The sequence below is a fragment of the Rissa tridactyla genome, chromosome 2, assembly GCF_028500815.1.
Source record: "Rissa tridactyla isolate bRisTri1 chromosome 2, bRisTri1.patW.cur.20221130, whole genome shotgun sequence".
NCBI classification, from domain to species: domain Eukaryota; kingdom Metazoa; phylum Chordata; class Aves; order Charadriiformes; family Laridae; genus Rissa; species Rissa tridactyla.
Window position 1 is genome coordinate 53,899,406 of NC_071467.1, and position 15,235 is coordinate 53,914,640.

The 15,235-nt window shown below is 43.8% G+C and overlaps 1 protein-coding gene across 3 annotated transcripts; it reads left to right on the forward strand.

Annotated features, from left to right (window-relative positions):
* The first annotated feature begins 4,445 nt into the window (after positions 1–4,445).
* Positions 4,446–12,587, forward strand: MYL12B (myosin light chain 12B). 3 transcript variants are annotated; one of them, XM_054192108.1, is made up of 5 exons: positions 8,819–8,926; positions 9,084–9,177; positions 10,577–10,774; positions 10,931–11,092; positions 12,089–12,587. In XM_054192108.1, the coding sequence occupies exons 3-5, from the start codon at positions 10,591–10,593 to the stop codon at positions 12,259–12,261; spliced, it is 519 nt and encodes a 172-aa protein (XP_054048083.1). In that variant the 5' UTR covers positions 8,819–8,926; positions 9,084–9,177; positions 10,577–10,590; the 3' UTR covers positions 12,262–12,587. The 3 variants fall into 3 exon arrangements, with proteins under 3 accessions (XP_054048082.1, XP_054048081.1, XP_054048083.1); XM_054192107.1 differs by lacking the exons at positions 8,819–8,926; positions 9,084–9,177 and adding an exon at positions 4,446–4,603; XM_054192106.1 differs by lacking the exon at positions 9,084–9,177 and having other exon boundaries at positions 8,767–8,926.
* The last annotated feature ends 2,648 nt before the right edge of the window (positions 12,588–15,235 follow it).

Genomic DNA, 15,235 nt, shown 5'->3' on the forward strand with positions numbered 1-15,235 from the left:
TGGTGGCCAAGAGAGAAGCCTGGTTGCTCCGTTAATACTGTATTTACTGCAATGAGACCCTCCATGCATACAAAAGAGACACCAACCCAGAAGGATTAGCCTAAGTCTAATATATATAATGTATTCAAGACAGAGTTTAAAAGCAGCCTTGGAAAACTTCCTCCTTTAGGGCCCTCTGACCTCTAAGGAAGTAGCAGGTAAGTCACTTTAAGGTAGATTCTAAAGTTATTTAGGTGTCCAAAGATTGGAAGCTCGTCAATGTTTTGGAAGTGTGCAAGCTTCCAAATCCCATTGAAGGCAGACTCTGAAACTACTCACCTTACTGAAATTCCTTTTACATTCCAAACATTCTTCAGCATTAATGGATCACTGGTCGTCTAGCTCACCTGTGCTTCAGTTTCACCCTATGTAAAGTGGAACTCATGACACTTCTATACTGTCTAAAGAAGTTTAATGAGAGCTAATGAAGAAGAATGTTATGAACAAATCATGTATTTTTTTATAACTGGTTAATTATTTTTTCTGGAAACAGGATTGCCCTTCATGAACCGATATTACTGCCGCCTGTATTTCTTAAAGATGCCTGAAATCTAGCAAGTCTCTAAATTTCTCCCTACTTCTCAAAATACAAGGTTGCCTTCCTTTTCCCATTAAGAAATTATTCAGAAAAAAATCTTGAGAAAGGTCAAAGGGCAATAAGGTAAACTTAACTTTGATAACTTAGAGTATAGGCTGAAGTCCTCTGTGGTTAGTCAATGTATTAATTATTACTCACTATGTTAAATATTAAACCTGGCAGCTACTCATATCCAGACACTTCAGACACAGATCCCAGATATAAAGGCTTATTCTGACAGGTCTTCCTGCATATTCATTATTCACTTTTTAGCCTTTGATTGTTCTTTTATTGGTACATTTTTCATTATTCCAGTTTTGGGGTAAGCTAAAAAAATTGGTTTAGAATAGGTCATTACAATAAATATACTTATAAATCATTGAGTTAATATTGTATCAAGTTTTGAAGGAAAAAATTAGGAAATCACTGTTATCGAATATTATTTATTTCATTGTTGGATAAAAAGTATAACCCCTAATATAGATAAAGATTCCCCTTCCTGCTCTTAACTCCGCTAAATCAGTTTTGCCACTGACTCCAGCAGTAGAAGCATTGGACTCTAGAAACAGAAGAAACAAAGATTGAGAAAAAGGAGCTCAGAACAGGCACCAGTTTCATATGGGGCAGGAGGAATGACCTGTTTCTGGATCACAAGAGGGAAGGTTGTCTCTGCTTCCACATTGTAGCCACTCCGGGACAGGAACGCGAGTGCTCGGGGCCCGGTGCTGCCTGGTTCGGTGCAGAAGACTCACCCCACACAGGTGGCCTGGAGCATCCCACCAGCACAGCAGGGAAATGTGGGAGACGGAACAGAAGCCACCACGCTTCCCTATAAATGAAAAATGCCGCCAGCAACATCAGCAACAGGGAAAACCATGCAAGCTGGAGACCTGACTCGGCAGCTGGGCGGAGGAGATGTTCCCCTGGAGCTCCCCGGCTCCCCAGCCCTGGGGGCACATCCCGCCTGTCCTGGTTTGAGTGACACGGGATCAATTTCTCTTTCAGTAATTTTACTTTTCAGTAAGGTCTCTTCTACTGCTTGGGAAAACTGCATTTTTAGAAGACTCTAGTGTCTGAATTTGTGAAAATATTTACTTTATAGCCAGCGAGGCTATGTGGCTTTCAAGGTCTTCACATTTTCGAGTCTTGCCAGGTGCAGCGACGAGCAGGAGCGAGACCTGGGCATTTGACCCAGGCTGACCAACAAGATTATTTCATACCACAAACGTCACATTCAATATAGACTAGAAAGTTTGCTGGGAAGTTTTCTCTCTTCTATGGTGGCTGCGATCCTGAGAACTTCTTTCGCCAGTGCCGGACCCCTGAGCCCTTCCCTTCCCCCTGAAGCCGCAGCGCTCCCAGTGTCTGACATTTGCTGCCCACTGCTGGGAGTGCACGGCTTCCTGCTGATATAACTGGCTGAGAATAATCCTTGTATATTTTATATTGGTATTGGCATCAATATTGACAGTGACCTGGGAGTCCTGGTGGACAAGTTGACCATGAGCCAGCAATGTGCCCTTGTGTCCAAGAAGGCCGATGGCATCCTGGGGTACATTAAAATGAGTGTGGCCAGCAGGTCGAGGGAGGTCATCCTCCCCCTCTACTCTGCCTTGGTGAGGCCACATCTGGAGCACTATGTCCAGTTCTGGGCTCCCCAGTTCAAGAAGGACAGGGAACTGCTGGAGAGAGTCCAGTGGAGGGCTATAAAGATGATCAAGGGACTGGAGCACCTCTCTTACGAGGAAAGGCTGAGAGACCTGGCTCTGTTTAGCCTGGGGAAGAGAAGAGCGAGAGGGGATCTCTTCAATGCTTGCAAATATCTAAAGGGCAGGAGTCAAGAGGATGGGGTCAGACTCTTCTCAATGGTGCCCAGTGACAGGACAAGGGGCAACGGGCACAAGCTGGAACAGAGGAAATTCCACCTGAACATGAGGAAAAACTTCTTTACTTTGAATGTGGCAGAGCTGCCCAGAACAGGCTAGAACAGGCTGCCCAGAGAGGTGGTGGGGTCTCCTTCTCTCTCCTGCCTGGATGTGTTCCTGTGCAACCTGCTCTAGGTGACCCTGCTCTGGCAGGGGGGTTGGACTAGATGATCTCCAAAGGTCTGTTCCAACCCCTACCATTCTGCGATTGGTTCTTTAGTAATATTAATGTTAATTATTTAGTCTTATTCTATTAAATCTGCTTATATTTCAACACTCAGGTATCCTTGTTTTTCCTGATTCCTCTTCCCAGGTGGGGAGGGGTCACTGGGTGATAGAATAATTGTCTAAACGACAATAAATTGTTGTGGGTTCTTCAAACCATAACACCGCTGCAGCCTGCTGCATCTCCCCATCACTCGGTTATGAAGTTTTATTTCACTCAGTAAAGTCTGAAAGTGAGAATTTGATACACCTGAGGCCTCTGGCTGCTGGTTGTGCCTGCTAGCATAAAAAATATTCCAAGATGGGACAACACACAGATGACAGACCAGCATCAGCCCTTTTCCTTAGGAAACCAGGCCAAATACGCAGCCTTGACTTATTGTCTCTGAACCCAAGACAGACAAGTCATTAACTTGTTAAAAGCAACCTTCCAGATGTACCGGCTCCTTGGGTCATTGTGACGTAGCACCTCCCGAGCCACACGGCAGCACTTTGACGCTTTGCCGGGTTGGGTGGCCGCCTCCCCGGCCCCACCGCCGCGCTGCCCCGGGGGTCACAGACCTCAGTTATTTTTTCCCATCAGAAAACGGGAACGTCTGAGGCCTGTGACACTTCACGAAGCAACTGCCACTGGTTTGAGCGACACGGGACTAACTTCTCTTCTAATGCTTGGGAAAACTGCATTTTTAGAAGATGCTAGTGTCTGAAATCGTGAAAATATTTACTTTATAGCCAGCTAGGCCATGTAGGATTCAAGGTCTCAGAGTTTCCAAGCCTTGCCAGGTGCAGGCACAAGGAGGAGCGAGGCCTGGGCACTTGACCCAGGCTGGACAACAGGATTGTTTCATACCGTGAACGTCACATTCACTATCAGTTAGAAAGTTTGCTGAGGAGTTTCTCTCTCCCTTGATGGCGGCGGTCCAGAGAAACTCCTTGTCCCGGTGCCGGACCCCTGAGCCCTTCCCTTCCCCGCAAAGCCGTTGCGCTCGCAGTGTCCGACATTTGCTGCCCACGGCTGGGAGTGCACGGCTTCTGCTGGTGGAATGGGTTGAGCATAATCCTTGTATATCTTATATCGGCATTGGGATAGATACTGGTTATTTAGTATTATTAATGTTAATTATTTAGTCTTATCCTAGTAAATCTGTATTTCAACGTCCCTGTTTCATTGGTTTTTCCCTGGTTCCCCTTCCCCACCGTGGGGAGGGCTCCCCGGGCGGTGGAATAATTGTCCAAACGACAATAAACTGTGTGTTTCTCAGACGGTAACACCGCTGTAACTGAAACGGGGGGCTCGGGAAGGCCGGTTCCGCGGGGCGTCGAATGGCGGAGGGGACCCGCGGCCCCTGCGGGAGGCCGGGACCGGGGCGGGGCGGGGCCGGGCGAAGAGACAAGGACCCGCCCCGCCCGGCGCCGCGCGAGCAGGAAACTCCCGCCGTTGCCTTAAAAGGGCAGACGCGGTGCTGCCTCCGCACCCCCGCCCTTGGAATGCTGTGACCGCACCGCGCCGCACCAACGCTCCGCCGTGTGGGGGGGGGGGACGGGAGGGGAGAGAGGCCCGGGACCTCGACCCCACTTTCCTGCGGAGGGCAGAGAACCCTGAGAGGAAGCGAAAAACACACGGTCGCCGTCGCTACTCTTCTCTTGGCGCGGGTTATGCCGCCTCGCCGGCGAAGCGACGAGCCTCGTCGTCGCCCCCCCCCTACTTAGCTCGGATGGTTTCGCCCACGCCTTCCTTCCCCTGCGCCGGCGGCAGGGCGGTGGCCGCTGCCTCTCCGGAAGTGCCACCGTCGCTCCCCGTCGCGCTCGGACCAGGACCCACTCCCGCAGCCGCCAGGTGGGTCTGGGGGGGACCCAGCGACCGCCCGGGGGGTAGGTGAGGGGTGCGGCAGGCTAGGGGCCGCCTGAGGCGTTACCCGCCTCGGGGGCAGCCCCGGCCCTCGCCTCGCCGGTGCTGGGCCCGGCCGGAGCTCCGGCCGCGCGGCTCTCCCTCAGCGGGGAGCCGGCCCTCAGGGGCGACACCGGAGCCGCAGCCGCGGGCACGGGCAGCCCATGGAGAGAGAGGGGCCGCCCCCCGCCGTTGTTGGAGCAGGGGAAGGGCTGGTGTAAAAGCTGTTGAGGTGGCGGGGGGAGGCGGCGAGGCTGAGCCTCTCCCTTCTTGCCCGCGTTTTGAAATAGGTATGGCCGCAACACAGCTGCTGGGGACAGCTGGCAGTGGGTCCCGTTCTCTAACCTGCGGACATAGGCTTTGTTGAGTCACGGAAAGTAGATTTTGGGGCAGGTCTGACTCCTGTTCGAGGGTTTGGGGAAGTTTACTAATAAGTGTGTTAAGATGGCTTTCAGGACTAGGTGAGATTGCATAGGATACTTTTTTCGAAGTGAGATCTGCTCTTCATTGAGCTTTGCCGCAGATGTGCTGGCGTGCCTTGGTTTTGTCATCTCTTCCTGTTGTCGCCCAGGCTGCGATGGGCGAGCGGTGGCACTGGCTGCTGCAGCTGATACACGGGCAGAACTTGGGATGCAGCTTTGAGGCCTGGCTTTGGAACGTGATGATTTAAGAGAAGGTGACTGTTATATCTTAGTTTAATAAAAGTTCCGAAATAACTGGCAGCGTTAAAATAAAACATTCAGTGCTAAATATAATGTCTGTGTTGAGACCCCACCTGGAGTACTTTGTCCAGTTCTGGAGTCCGCACCACAAGAAGGACATGGACCTGTTGGAACGGGTCCGGCAGAGGGCCATGAAGATGATCAGAGGGCTGGAGCACCTCTCCTGTGAGGACAGGCTGAGAGAGTTGGGGCTGTTCAGCCTGGAGAAGAGAAGGCTCCGAGGAGACCTTAGATCAGCCCTCCAGTACCTGAAGGGGGCCTACAGGAAAGATGGGGAGGGACTCCTTATTAGGGAGTGTAGTGACAGGACACGGGGTAACGGCCTCAAATTGAAAGAGGGTGGATTTAGATTGGATATCAGGAAGAAATTCTTGACTGTGAGGGTGGTGAGACACTGGCACAGGTTGCCCAGGGAAGTTGTGGATGCCCCATCCCTGGAAGTGTTCAAGGCCAGGCTGGATGGGGCTTTGAGCAGCCTGGTCTAGTGGGAGGTGTCCCTGCCCATGGCAGGGGGGTTGGAACTAGGTAATCTTTAAGGTCCCTTCCAACCTGAATGATTCTGTGTGTAAATTTTGTGTAGAGACTTTCCCAGGTGTGTTTTTTGTGTTGTGGTTTTTTGGTTTACTTTTTTGTGTGTGTACTTGTGCTTTGGGTTTGTGTTTTGGTGTTTTGTTTTTTTAAATTTTGAGTGATAGACATTCACAGTGACTGTAAAACCAACTATTGAAACACAAGGCTGTTCTCTGAAGCGTAACTTCTGATCGCTGCCTCTGAACAGATCAAAACTTGCAACACTTAGTGGGTTTTAAAGTTTCATTTCTTACTGTCTGGCTCAAGCTTTTCCTTTGCTCAGTTTTGTCTCCTTCCAGGGTTTATCCTTTTCCGAGAGGTAAGAAGCATAAGAGGATTTTCTGTGCTTCTGCAGTTTGATATCCACTGCTATTGATCAACTAAACAAATGACTGTACATGTACAAGCGGCACAGGGCTGTTCCTACCTCTCTACTCCAGTGGGTGACCTTTATTCTTTTTTTCTAATATATGAAAAATCTTCCTAAATAAAGGTTATGTTTTTGGAGATATGGTAAGTTTTACAGGCAGGCTCTTAATTTAGAAGTTTCTTGAACAGTTTCTAGAACAAGGCCCAGACCATTCAGTGCATCATAGTATTAAACAACAAACTAAACCTGCCTGTCATAACTTGTACTATGTAATGTGAAGTATTTCCACATTTTATCTACTGAAATTCTTCTATTTCCAGTCTATACTTCCAGCCTATACTTACACTATTTCCATTATAAAAGCATGATTTTTTTCTTTGACTAAATGACCTGGTGGATTTATCAGATGAAATCCTATTTTCTTTAAAATTAGTGGGTCCAGTGCTTGACTCAAATGAGGCTAGTTCTTGCTTATTACATCATTTGCTGCTGAACACAGATAATAACACTTAAGTGTAAACACTTCAAACTTTTTCATCATAAATCAATCTCTTTGGCTAATTGGATTGATGTCTCTGTTCTTTTGAACATGTTCCAATTTATCACCCACTTTCTAATAGTTTCCCAGAGCTGAGTGCAGTATTTCATAGAATCATAAAATAGTTTATCTTGGAAAAGGCCTTTAATATCATTGAGTCCAACCATCAACCTAATACTGACAAAAACCACCACTAAACCATGTCCCTAAGCACCATGTCTACCCGTCTTTTAAATACCTCCAGGGATGGCGACTCAACCACTTCCCTGGGCAACTCGTTCCAATGCTTGACAACCTTTTCAGTGAAGAAAAGTTCTCTTAATATCCATCCTAAACCTCTCCTGCTGCAACTTGAGGCCATTTCTTCTTGTCCTATCGTTTGTTACTGGGGGGAAGAGACCAACCCCCACCTTGCTACAACCTCCTTTCAGGTAGTTGTAGAGAGCGATAAGGTCTCCCCTCAGCCTCCTTTTCTCCAGGCTAAACAACACCAGCTCCCTCAGTTGTTCCTCATAAGACTTGTGCTCCAGACCCCTCACCAGCTTTGTTGCTCTTCTCTGGACATGCTCCAGCAGCTCAATGTCTTTCCTGTAGTGAGGGGCCCAAAACTGGACACAGTATTGGAGGTCGGGCCTCACCAGCACGGAGTACAGGGGGACTATCACTTCCCTAGTCCTGCTGGTCACACTATTTCTAATACAAGCCAGGATGCTACTGGCCTTCTTGGCCACCTGGGCACACTGCTGGCTCATACTCAGCTAGCTGTTGACTGACACCCCAGGTCCTTTTCTGCCAGGCAGCTCTCCAGCCACTCTTCCCCAAGCCTGTAGCGCTGCATGGGGTTGTTGTGACCCAAGTGCAGGACCTGGCACTTGCCCTTGTTGAACCTCACACCATTGGCCTTGGCCCATCAATCCAGCCTGTCCAGATCCCTCTGTAGAGCCTTCTTGCCCTCAAGCAGATCAGCGCTCCCACCCAACTCGGTGTCATCTGCAAACTTACCAAGAGTGCACTTGATGCCCTTGTCCAGATCATTGATAAAGATATTAAAGAGAACTGGCCCCAGTACTGTGCCCTGGGGAACACCACTTGTGACCAGTCACCAACTGGATTTAACTCCATTCGTCACCACTCTTTGGGCCTGGCCATCCAGCCAGTTTTTTACCATTTCAGGCATAGCTGCACTGCAGGCTGACAGGTCTCTTAAGTAAGAGTTGTGCTTTCTGTATTCTGTATGGCTGCCTCCCAAGCCTGCTTGAGAGAAACTTAGAAATTATTAATGCAAGCATTGGCAAACTTTTCGTCTTCTCTAGTATGATATTCTGATACGGCAATCTTCTGAACAGAATTAGAAAAGAAACAGGCTTTCTTCCTGCTGTGTGTAGCTACAGTCAGCAGTAGTCTGCTTTTGTTGTTAACTCCTCTCGATTAGGATTGAATTATACCTGAGAGAATCGCAGGTGGTGGTTTGCTGGGAGTGCTGCCTTGCAGCACATGCAGACTTTTTAGTTTACTTTGAATAGGCCATATTCTGAAAACTATGAATTATTTCAGAGAACAGTTATTAACAGATACTGTTTAATTCTATTCTGGGTAGTGGAACTTTTAATTGATAATTCAGAGTGTAATAGTAACTTGTATGAGTGTTTTTACAGAAGAAAAAAGACCGAAGTTATGCACAACCCTTGTCTGCAGCTTGAAAGCAAACTACCTTTATTGTCAGCTGTCTTCATAAATATCTAGATGTCAGGAGTTCATATTTATTTGTTGAAGTGTTGTTGGAGGCCAGACATCTCAGATAGCTTGTGGTTAGTGAATGCAATGAAGAGAACTTCAGTATCGTTGAATGATGCGCAGTTGCATTTCATAGGCTATTTTTAGTTCGAGACATAATAGGGTTTTTTTATATGTCAGAAGAACGTTGTGTATGCACGTAGGATTTAAAAGCGTGGAGTTAGCAGGGGAAATCAGTAGCGCTGTTTGTAGACAGACTGAGAAGGACGTAACCATGGAATATCCTTTTATGATCCAGATGCTTGGTACAGCATGTCCTGTATCTGATACAAAGCAAGGTAAAATGTCTTTGCTTTAATTAAAACAAAAAAAAGAACTGATTTTTTTTACCTGAATATTGGATTGATTGACCATGTAAGGGAGTTACTTTGCTTAATTTTACTCCCTGTTTTTTTAAGGATGAATCCAAATTAGTGACTTTAGTCTGCTTTTCAGGAGTGTAACAGAAAATGCAGTAACTTTGGGCAAACTATCTGAGAAACCATTAGAACTGTGCAGTGACTCTGATTAGAATTGCACTTCTGACCAGGTAACTTCTTAAAACTTACAAAATTAATACTCAGTTTAAATTTCAAAATGTTGGCATTCTTGTGACTAAAGGTGAAGCTTAAATGTGTCCTTTCATGATGCTTCCTGCAGGTGCTTCCTGTAGAATTCAAAATCAAGGGTGGAAGGAATCCAGTTTGCACAACATTTGGTTTGGGCATGATAAAGGATTTTAGCAGCGTGGATTGCTTGCATAAAATAAAACTAAGGCATAGAGGTGTATGAGACTTTTAGAAACAACATTAGAGAGGGTCTACCTTACTTTGATCCAGTAGCAATGTTGAGGTTTTTCTGTTTGCGTTTCAGTGAATGACTCAGCTTTTTGTGCTTGTACCATCAACCACAGTTGAATGCTAAATGTATCTTCCCAGCTAAAGAGAAGTACTTAACTTGAAAGCCTCACTTCTACCCTGATAATATTAGTGTCACAGCATGTAAACTAACATGTTTATTTCTTCATTTGACTGCTTGAGGGAGACAATGAAATTAGTATATTTGTGATACATGAAACTATATAAAGATTCTACGAGAATATATAAATGTTTTTAAAGGTTGATAATTTAAAAGAAACAGTCTTCATAATTTTAAAACTATTATGTCATTAATTAATTTTAAAAAGAATATGCTTGCATTTGCATATGTATTGTGTAATAGTTCCACCGTGTAAGAGAACAGCAATGTAGCGCTTTCGAAACACGCCAGTATCCTTTTTCTAACACACACAATCCTCTAGTTGACTTTGATGAAAGAACTCTAATAGGCGTTCTTTGGCAGATCTCTCTCCCAGCTCCAGCACCATCCAATGATCTTCACAAAAACATTAAGCTCTCATCACGGTCATTCTGTGTACTGAGACCTACTGCTCTTTTAAGAGCAGCTATTCTAACAAAAATGCTAATATGAGCCTAAAATACCTTTTTTTCCCTTCCCAAATGTTAGTTTAGGATACTGCTTGATTCATTTAACTACTACATACTATGCTGGGTTAGCAGCCCATATCCTTCTACGTGGTAGGTCAATAGTGCCTCCTAAACTGCTAAGTATGTACTAATCTTATCTTGTGGAAGATGCAAAGAGAGTATTGAATCAGCAATACAAGCACTGGGTGAGTTTAATTTCAAGAACTATGATTTGATTGGGTTTTTTTCATGTAGCCTACGGTTGGCCTACAGTGCCAGTCCCTGAATCCTGAAGGACATTATGCTTAATAGCAAGTGAAGTCCAAATGAAAGAGAATACAGCAGGAGATATTAAAATAAATGCGTACTTTGGGGTATTTTCTTATAACATGGAATTTGATACTCCTTTATCCATCTCTCCCCCAGGGACTTGTAATCTGATTTTAATAAGGCTAAACCGTGAATATGTTTCTGTCTCCCTAGAACCGACAGCCAACATGTCTAGCAAAAGGGCAAAGACAAAGACCACCAAGAAGCGGCCTCAGCGTGCCACTTCCAATGTATTTGCAATGTTTGATCAGTCGCAGATTCAAGAATTCAAGGAGGCCTTCAACATGATCGACCAGAACAGGGATGGCTTCATTGACAAAGAGGACTTGCACGATATGCTCGCCTCCCTTGGTAATGTCACTTTTGTGTTTACAGTTGCCAAGCAAATCTGTGCTGTTAAAGTATTGAGTTTGGGATAGCTAATGAGAGGTGTCTCTGTTTGTATTGCACTATACAGATTACTTTTAGTTTGAAAGCTGAACCAAATATGAATCCCTTTATTTGTAGGAAAGAATCCAACGGATGAATACCTCGATGCCATGATGAATGAGGCTCCAGGCCCCATAAACTTCACAATGTTCCTCACAATGTTTGGTGAGAAGTTAAATGGCACCGATCCCGAAGATGTAATCAGGAATGCTTTTGCTTGCTTTGATGAAGAAGCCACAGGTATGCGGGTATTACTTCTACTTACTTTTGTAACGATAAATGCTGGTATTCATAGCAGTGGTGACAAATTTTAACTCTTAAAATTCTGATTTCTGCAAACTAAACTCATGCCATGTATCCTCAGCAGCTGAAATTACCTTTCCAAACGCTATAAAACTTTAAATCACAAACTTTTGTGACTTCGGTTCTGTTATTCAAGAAAGGAGAAAGGAAAAAAATATTTTGATTTTTTCCTAACTTAAAATTCAACTTCAGGGCAACTTTTGTAAGGGGAACCCTTGTCTTCAAAGCTGGTGTGCTTTATGAAGAACTTGTTCTCTGTCAGCAACTTGTATCCACCTTCCCTCTGTTAAGCTGTACTTAAAGGAGAAGGAAATTAATATAAGAAAAACCTCGTGTGACTCACAAGAGTGGTGATAGAAGGAATCACAATTTATGTAAGGCTGCTTGTTTAATAACCAATGCAAAAAATGTGTTCTTTGCAACCAGTCTAGTAAATGTGAGTTTTGTCACTGATTTAAGATCAATTTAAAATCTTTGAAATATTTCAAACTTCCCTGTGTTTCTTGTACTTATTGAGCCTTGGTAGTTGAGTTCTATCATTATTTTTTTCTTAGTGGTTTTCATCCCTTTGTGTGAAATGTAGAGTTGTTAGAAGGCTCTCAGTACTACCAGGAGTATAGCCCTGCTGTTGGGAAGACGGTCCAATATATATACTGACAAATCTGTATATTCTTTGAAACAACACAGGCAAATCATTAAACGGCCTTTACTTGTAGTGAGACCATGCGAATGAACTAAGAGGCTTGACTTGATTGAGTGCTTGTAATTACTTGGCAATTATAGTAATAGGTTTTAATGGCTTTGTTTTCATTTGGCAACAAAGACTGTAGGTCTCTTTAATTGAAACGAAGAATTTAAAGAAATTATTGTCCATCTATTAGCAGATAAATGTAAAAACTCCTTTTTCTTATGTCCTCTTCCATTGTGTCCTAGGGTTCATTCAGGAAGACTACCTGCGGGAGCTGCTGACAACGATGGGAGACAGGTTCACAGACGAAGAGGTGGATGAGCTGTACAGAGAGGCACCCATCGACAAAAAGGGGAATTTCAACTACATTGAATTCACGCGCATCCTGAAACATGGGGCAAAAGACAAGGATGACTGAGCAGATCCCTGGATACCTGCAGATTATCTCTACTTTACACTTATGTTTATTTTTGAGGGTTTCTTCCTGATAGAACTTCTTGCATGCATTTAGCTTTACAGCTTTTGCCTTTCTCAATGTATTTATCTATTCCAGGCCGTTTAGGCACATTTGCACCTGTGTAATCAGACTGGAAGTGGGGAAAATGTTGTGAGGAAAAGGATATGGGGACAAAGATCCATGGACTTGAGAGTCCAGTAAAATAATCTCAGTATTTCTGATCTAGCTGGATTTTTACATTTTTGTAATAAATGCATTTTGAAATAAAGATTGCTATATAGATAAAATACCTCAGTTCTTTTGTGAAGAATGAGATTTCTATTATGCATTTACAAATGCAGGTGTATTAACTGTATTTTACTTACAATTGCAAATGAAGCTGGAAAACTTATTTTCATAATGTTTTGTGCAATGTCACAAAGTTCTGAAATGTTCCTAGCAGTATATGCTGGTGTCTAAAAATGCAGCTGTACAGATCTCTTATCTCAGGTTTTTGAAGTGGGATCTGACTGGTGTAAGTAGTTAGACAAAGAAATTGTTAGGGAAGATTCTTAAAATTGCCTAATGGTGGGCAGGAAACATTTATGATTCTTAAGCAGATACCATGCCCAGCATTTTTGCATCCCTGTCTGTGAAGTTTTTATGCTGGCAATAAGTGGGAATTCAGCATATTTTTCTTCCTTCTGCTGAAGGAAGCTTGTGCAAAGGAATCCGTCTCTGAGCTACAGTGTCTGTGCTGGCACTAATTAACAGCAATACATGGCCAGAAAACCTACATAAAGCTTTACTGTTCTGCAGCTTTTAATTTGCATGTGAGAATGTGAGCACTAAAACCCTGTATGTGCTAAAGCCCCCCCTCACTTTTTAAAAGATCATACATTTTCCTCTGCTCCATCAATAAGATGGCTTTTAAGCAAAAGCAAGACAGCTGTGCTGATGCTGTTGTCCCAAATACCAAGAAATGAGAAAGGCTGTTCTCTTAGATCTTAGCATGATCATGTCCTTCTATGTGTCTCATTCTCTTGGATACTGCAAGCTGAAACGCGTGAGGGGAATTTATCTTACCTATGTATTTATCAATTAAAGTGGTGACCTCTTATCCAGAAACCATGCCCTGAGCTATTTCACATGACTTAAGACTCCAAGGAATAGGAATTCTACTTCGGCTAAAGGGTTTGTAAAGGCTGTGACAGCTTATGCTGGATGGAGGGTTTGTCTTGCTTCCCATGAGGTAGCATGAAGGCTTGGTTACTAATCTTGCTTGTGTTCTCAGTATGGTAGTTCTTAGAAGATATTCTGGATTTAGCTTTGTTAAATAAGTTAACTTGACAAAGTATACTCAGTTGTCATACTTCTATTATTTTTTTATTTTTTTTTTAATTCTTGGGTGGTTTCTTCCGCTGCTGTGCTTAATTAAATTGTGTTTTCAGCCATTCTTTTCCCAATTTTGTGTTTTATCGGCTAACTGGCACTGAGCTTCAATTTTTTTCCTACTCAGACTATGTTCTTTGCTATACTGCTTCAGACTGCTACACCTGCTCCTTTTCTCAAAAATTTGTTTTTAAAATATCTCAGTGCTCTTCAGTGTGGGTGCTGAGGTGTTTCTTCATGAGATGCCTGCAAGGTTCCAGCAACAGCTGATTTTTTTTCTAGAATGTAGTTTACAGGCATGTATGGAAGTTGTCACCTACACTGCCCATATGGCAAAGACAATACTGTGGGGATCTAGGAAACATGGGCTTGTTGAAACATTTCTAGGTAATATTAGGCCAAAGAACAGTTACACTGTCACTTCTTCAGACCGATCTTGTCACATCTATGCAATTCAATATTGTGTACGTACATGGAAGCTGCCTGCACTAAGGGTAGATGTTAGACTATCTTGATTATTTTCTCCCTTTGAATGTCTAAATGGCATAAGATTCAGAGGATCGGTTTTCTTCTCTTATGAACACTGAGTCCCCAAGCCATTCTTTTCCTCATCCTCCCTTCTCAGTAAATTTCAGGTGCTGGTATGTTAATTACATTGTGTAATCAGCAGACAAGCCAGCTGCAGTTTTCTTGCTGTAAATAAGTTTTTTGAAGTAGTGACTTTAAAATCATAAATATGAGTTACATTAAAAAAAAAATAAAAATCTGATATCCTCCTTGAGAGGAAGTTGTCCACTTCAAAATCTTCTGTACTCCTACTCTTAATTTTTGAACAGCCAGCTGAAACATGGGATGTAGCTGCTTTGTTCCTTCTCGTGCTCTTGGCTGCTCTCTCTGATCAGGGCATCGGGAGGACAGGAAACTGCATTAATGTAAAGATACCTACTCAGGGAGGCATGTTATTGAGGAAGAATTTCCAAGGATGTTCAGTCTAATGATGACCTTCCAAGTTCAGGTTTCCCTAGTATGTAACGTAGTAGACAGGTAACCCGTGAGTAGGGACAAACCCCTTAACTACTGGAAGGCTACATGACCTACAGAGCCAGCCAAGAGACCATAAAAGAGCATCAGATGCATTTTGTAGCTAGGCAGCAAGGAATGTCCAGACAGCTGAGGTTGCATGCCGAGGGCTGTAGGGATGTGTCATCAATAATCCACTTCCAAAAATAAAAAATAACTTTGGTCACTGAAACAGCTTAAGCTTCTGATTACTTAGACTTAGCATTTTGCAATCAAAATCTTGGAAGCTAATCTTTTCTCCCTTGGGATTCATCTATAATGGTCTCCAAGCTCCATGCCAGATGAAGTTTATGACAAAAAACTATTTTCATAGGCTGATGCACACATTTAATAGTCTTACATCTACAGCAAGATATAATGGCCTGTGAAGCACTACTGAAAAGCAGTGATTTACTTTACATGACCCATTTACCCTGTTCTAAGGCTACATCCACAAAAGTCAAACGGAAGCCAAAGAGCTCTTGCAGCTGCACATAAACCTCCA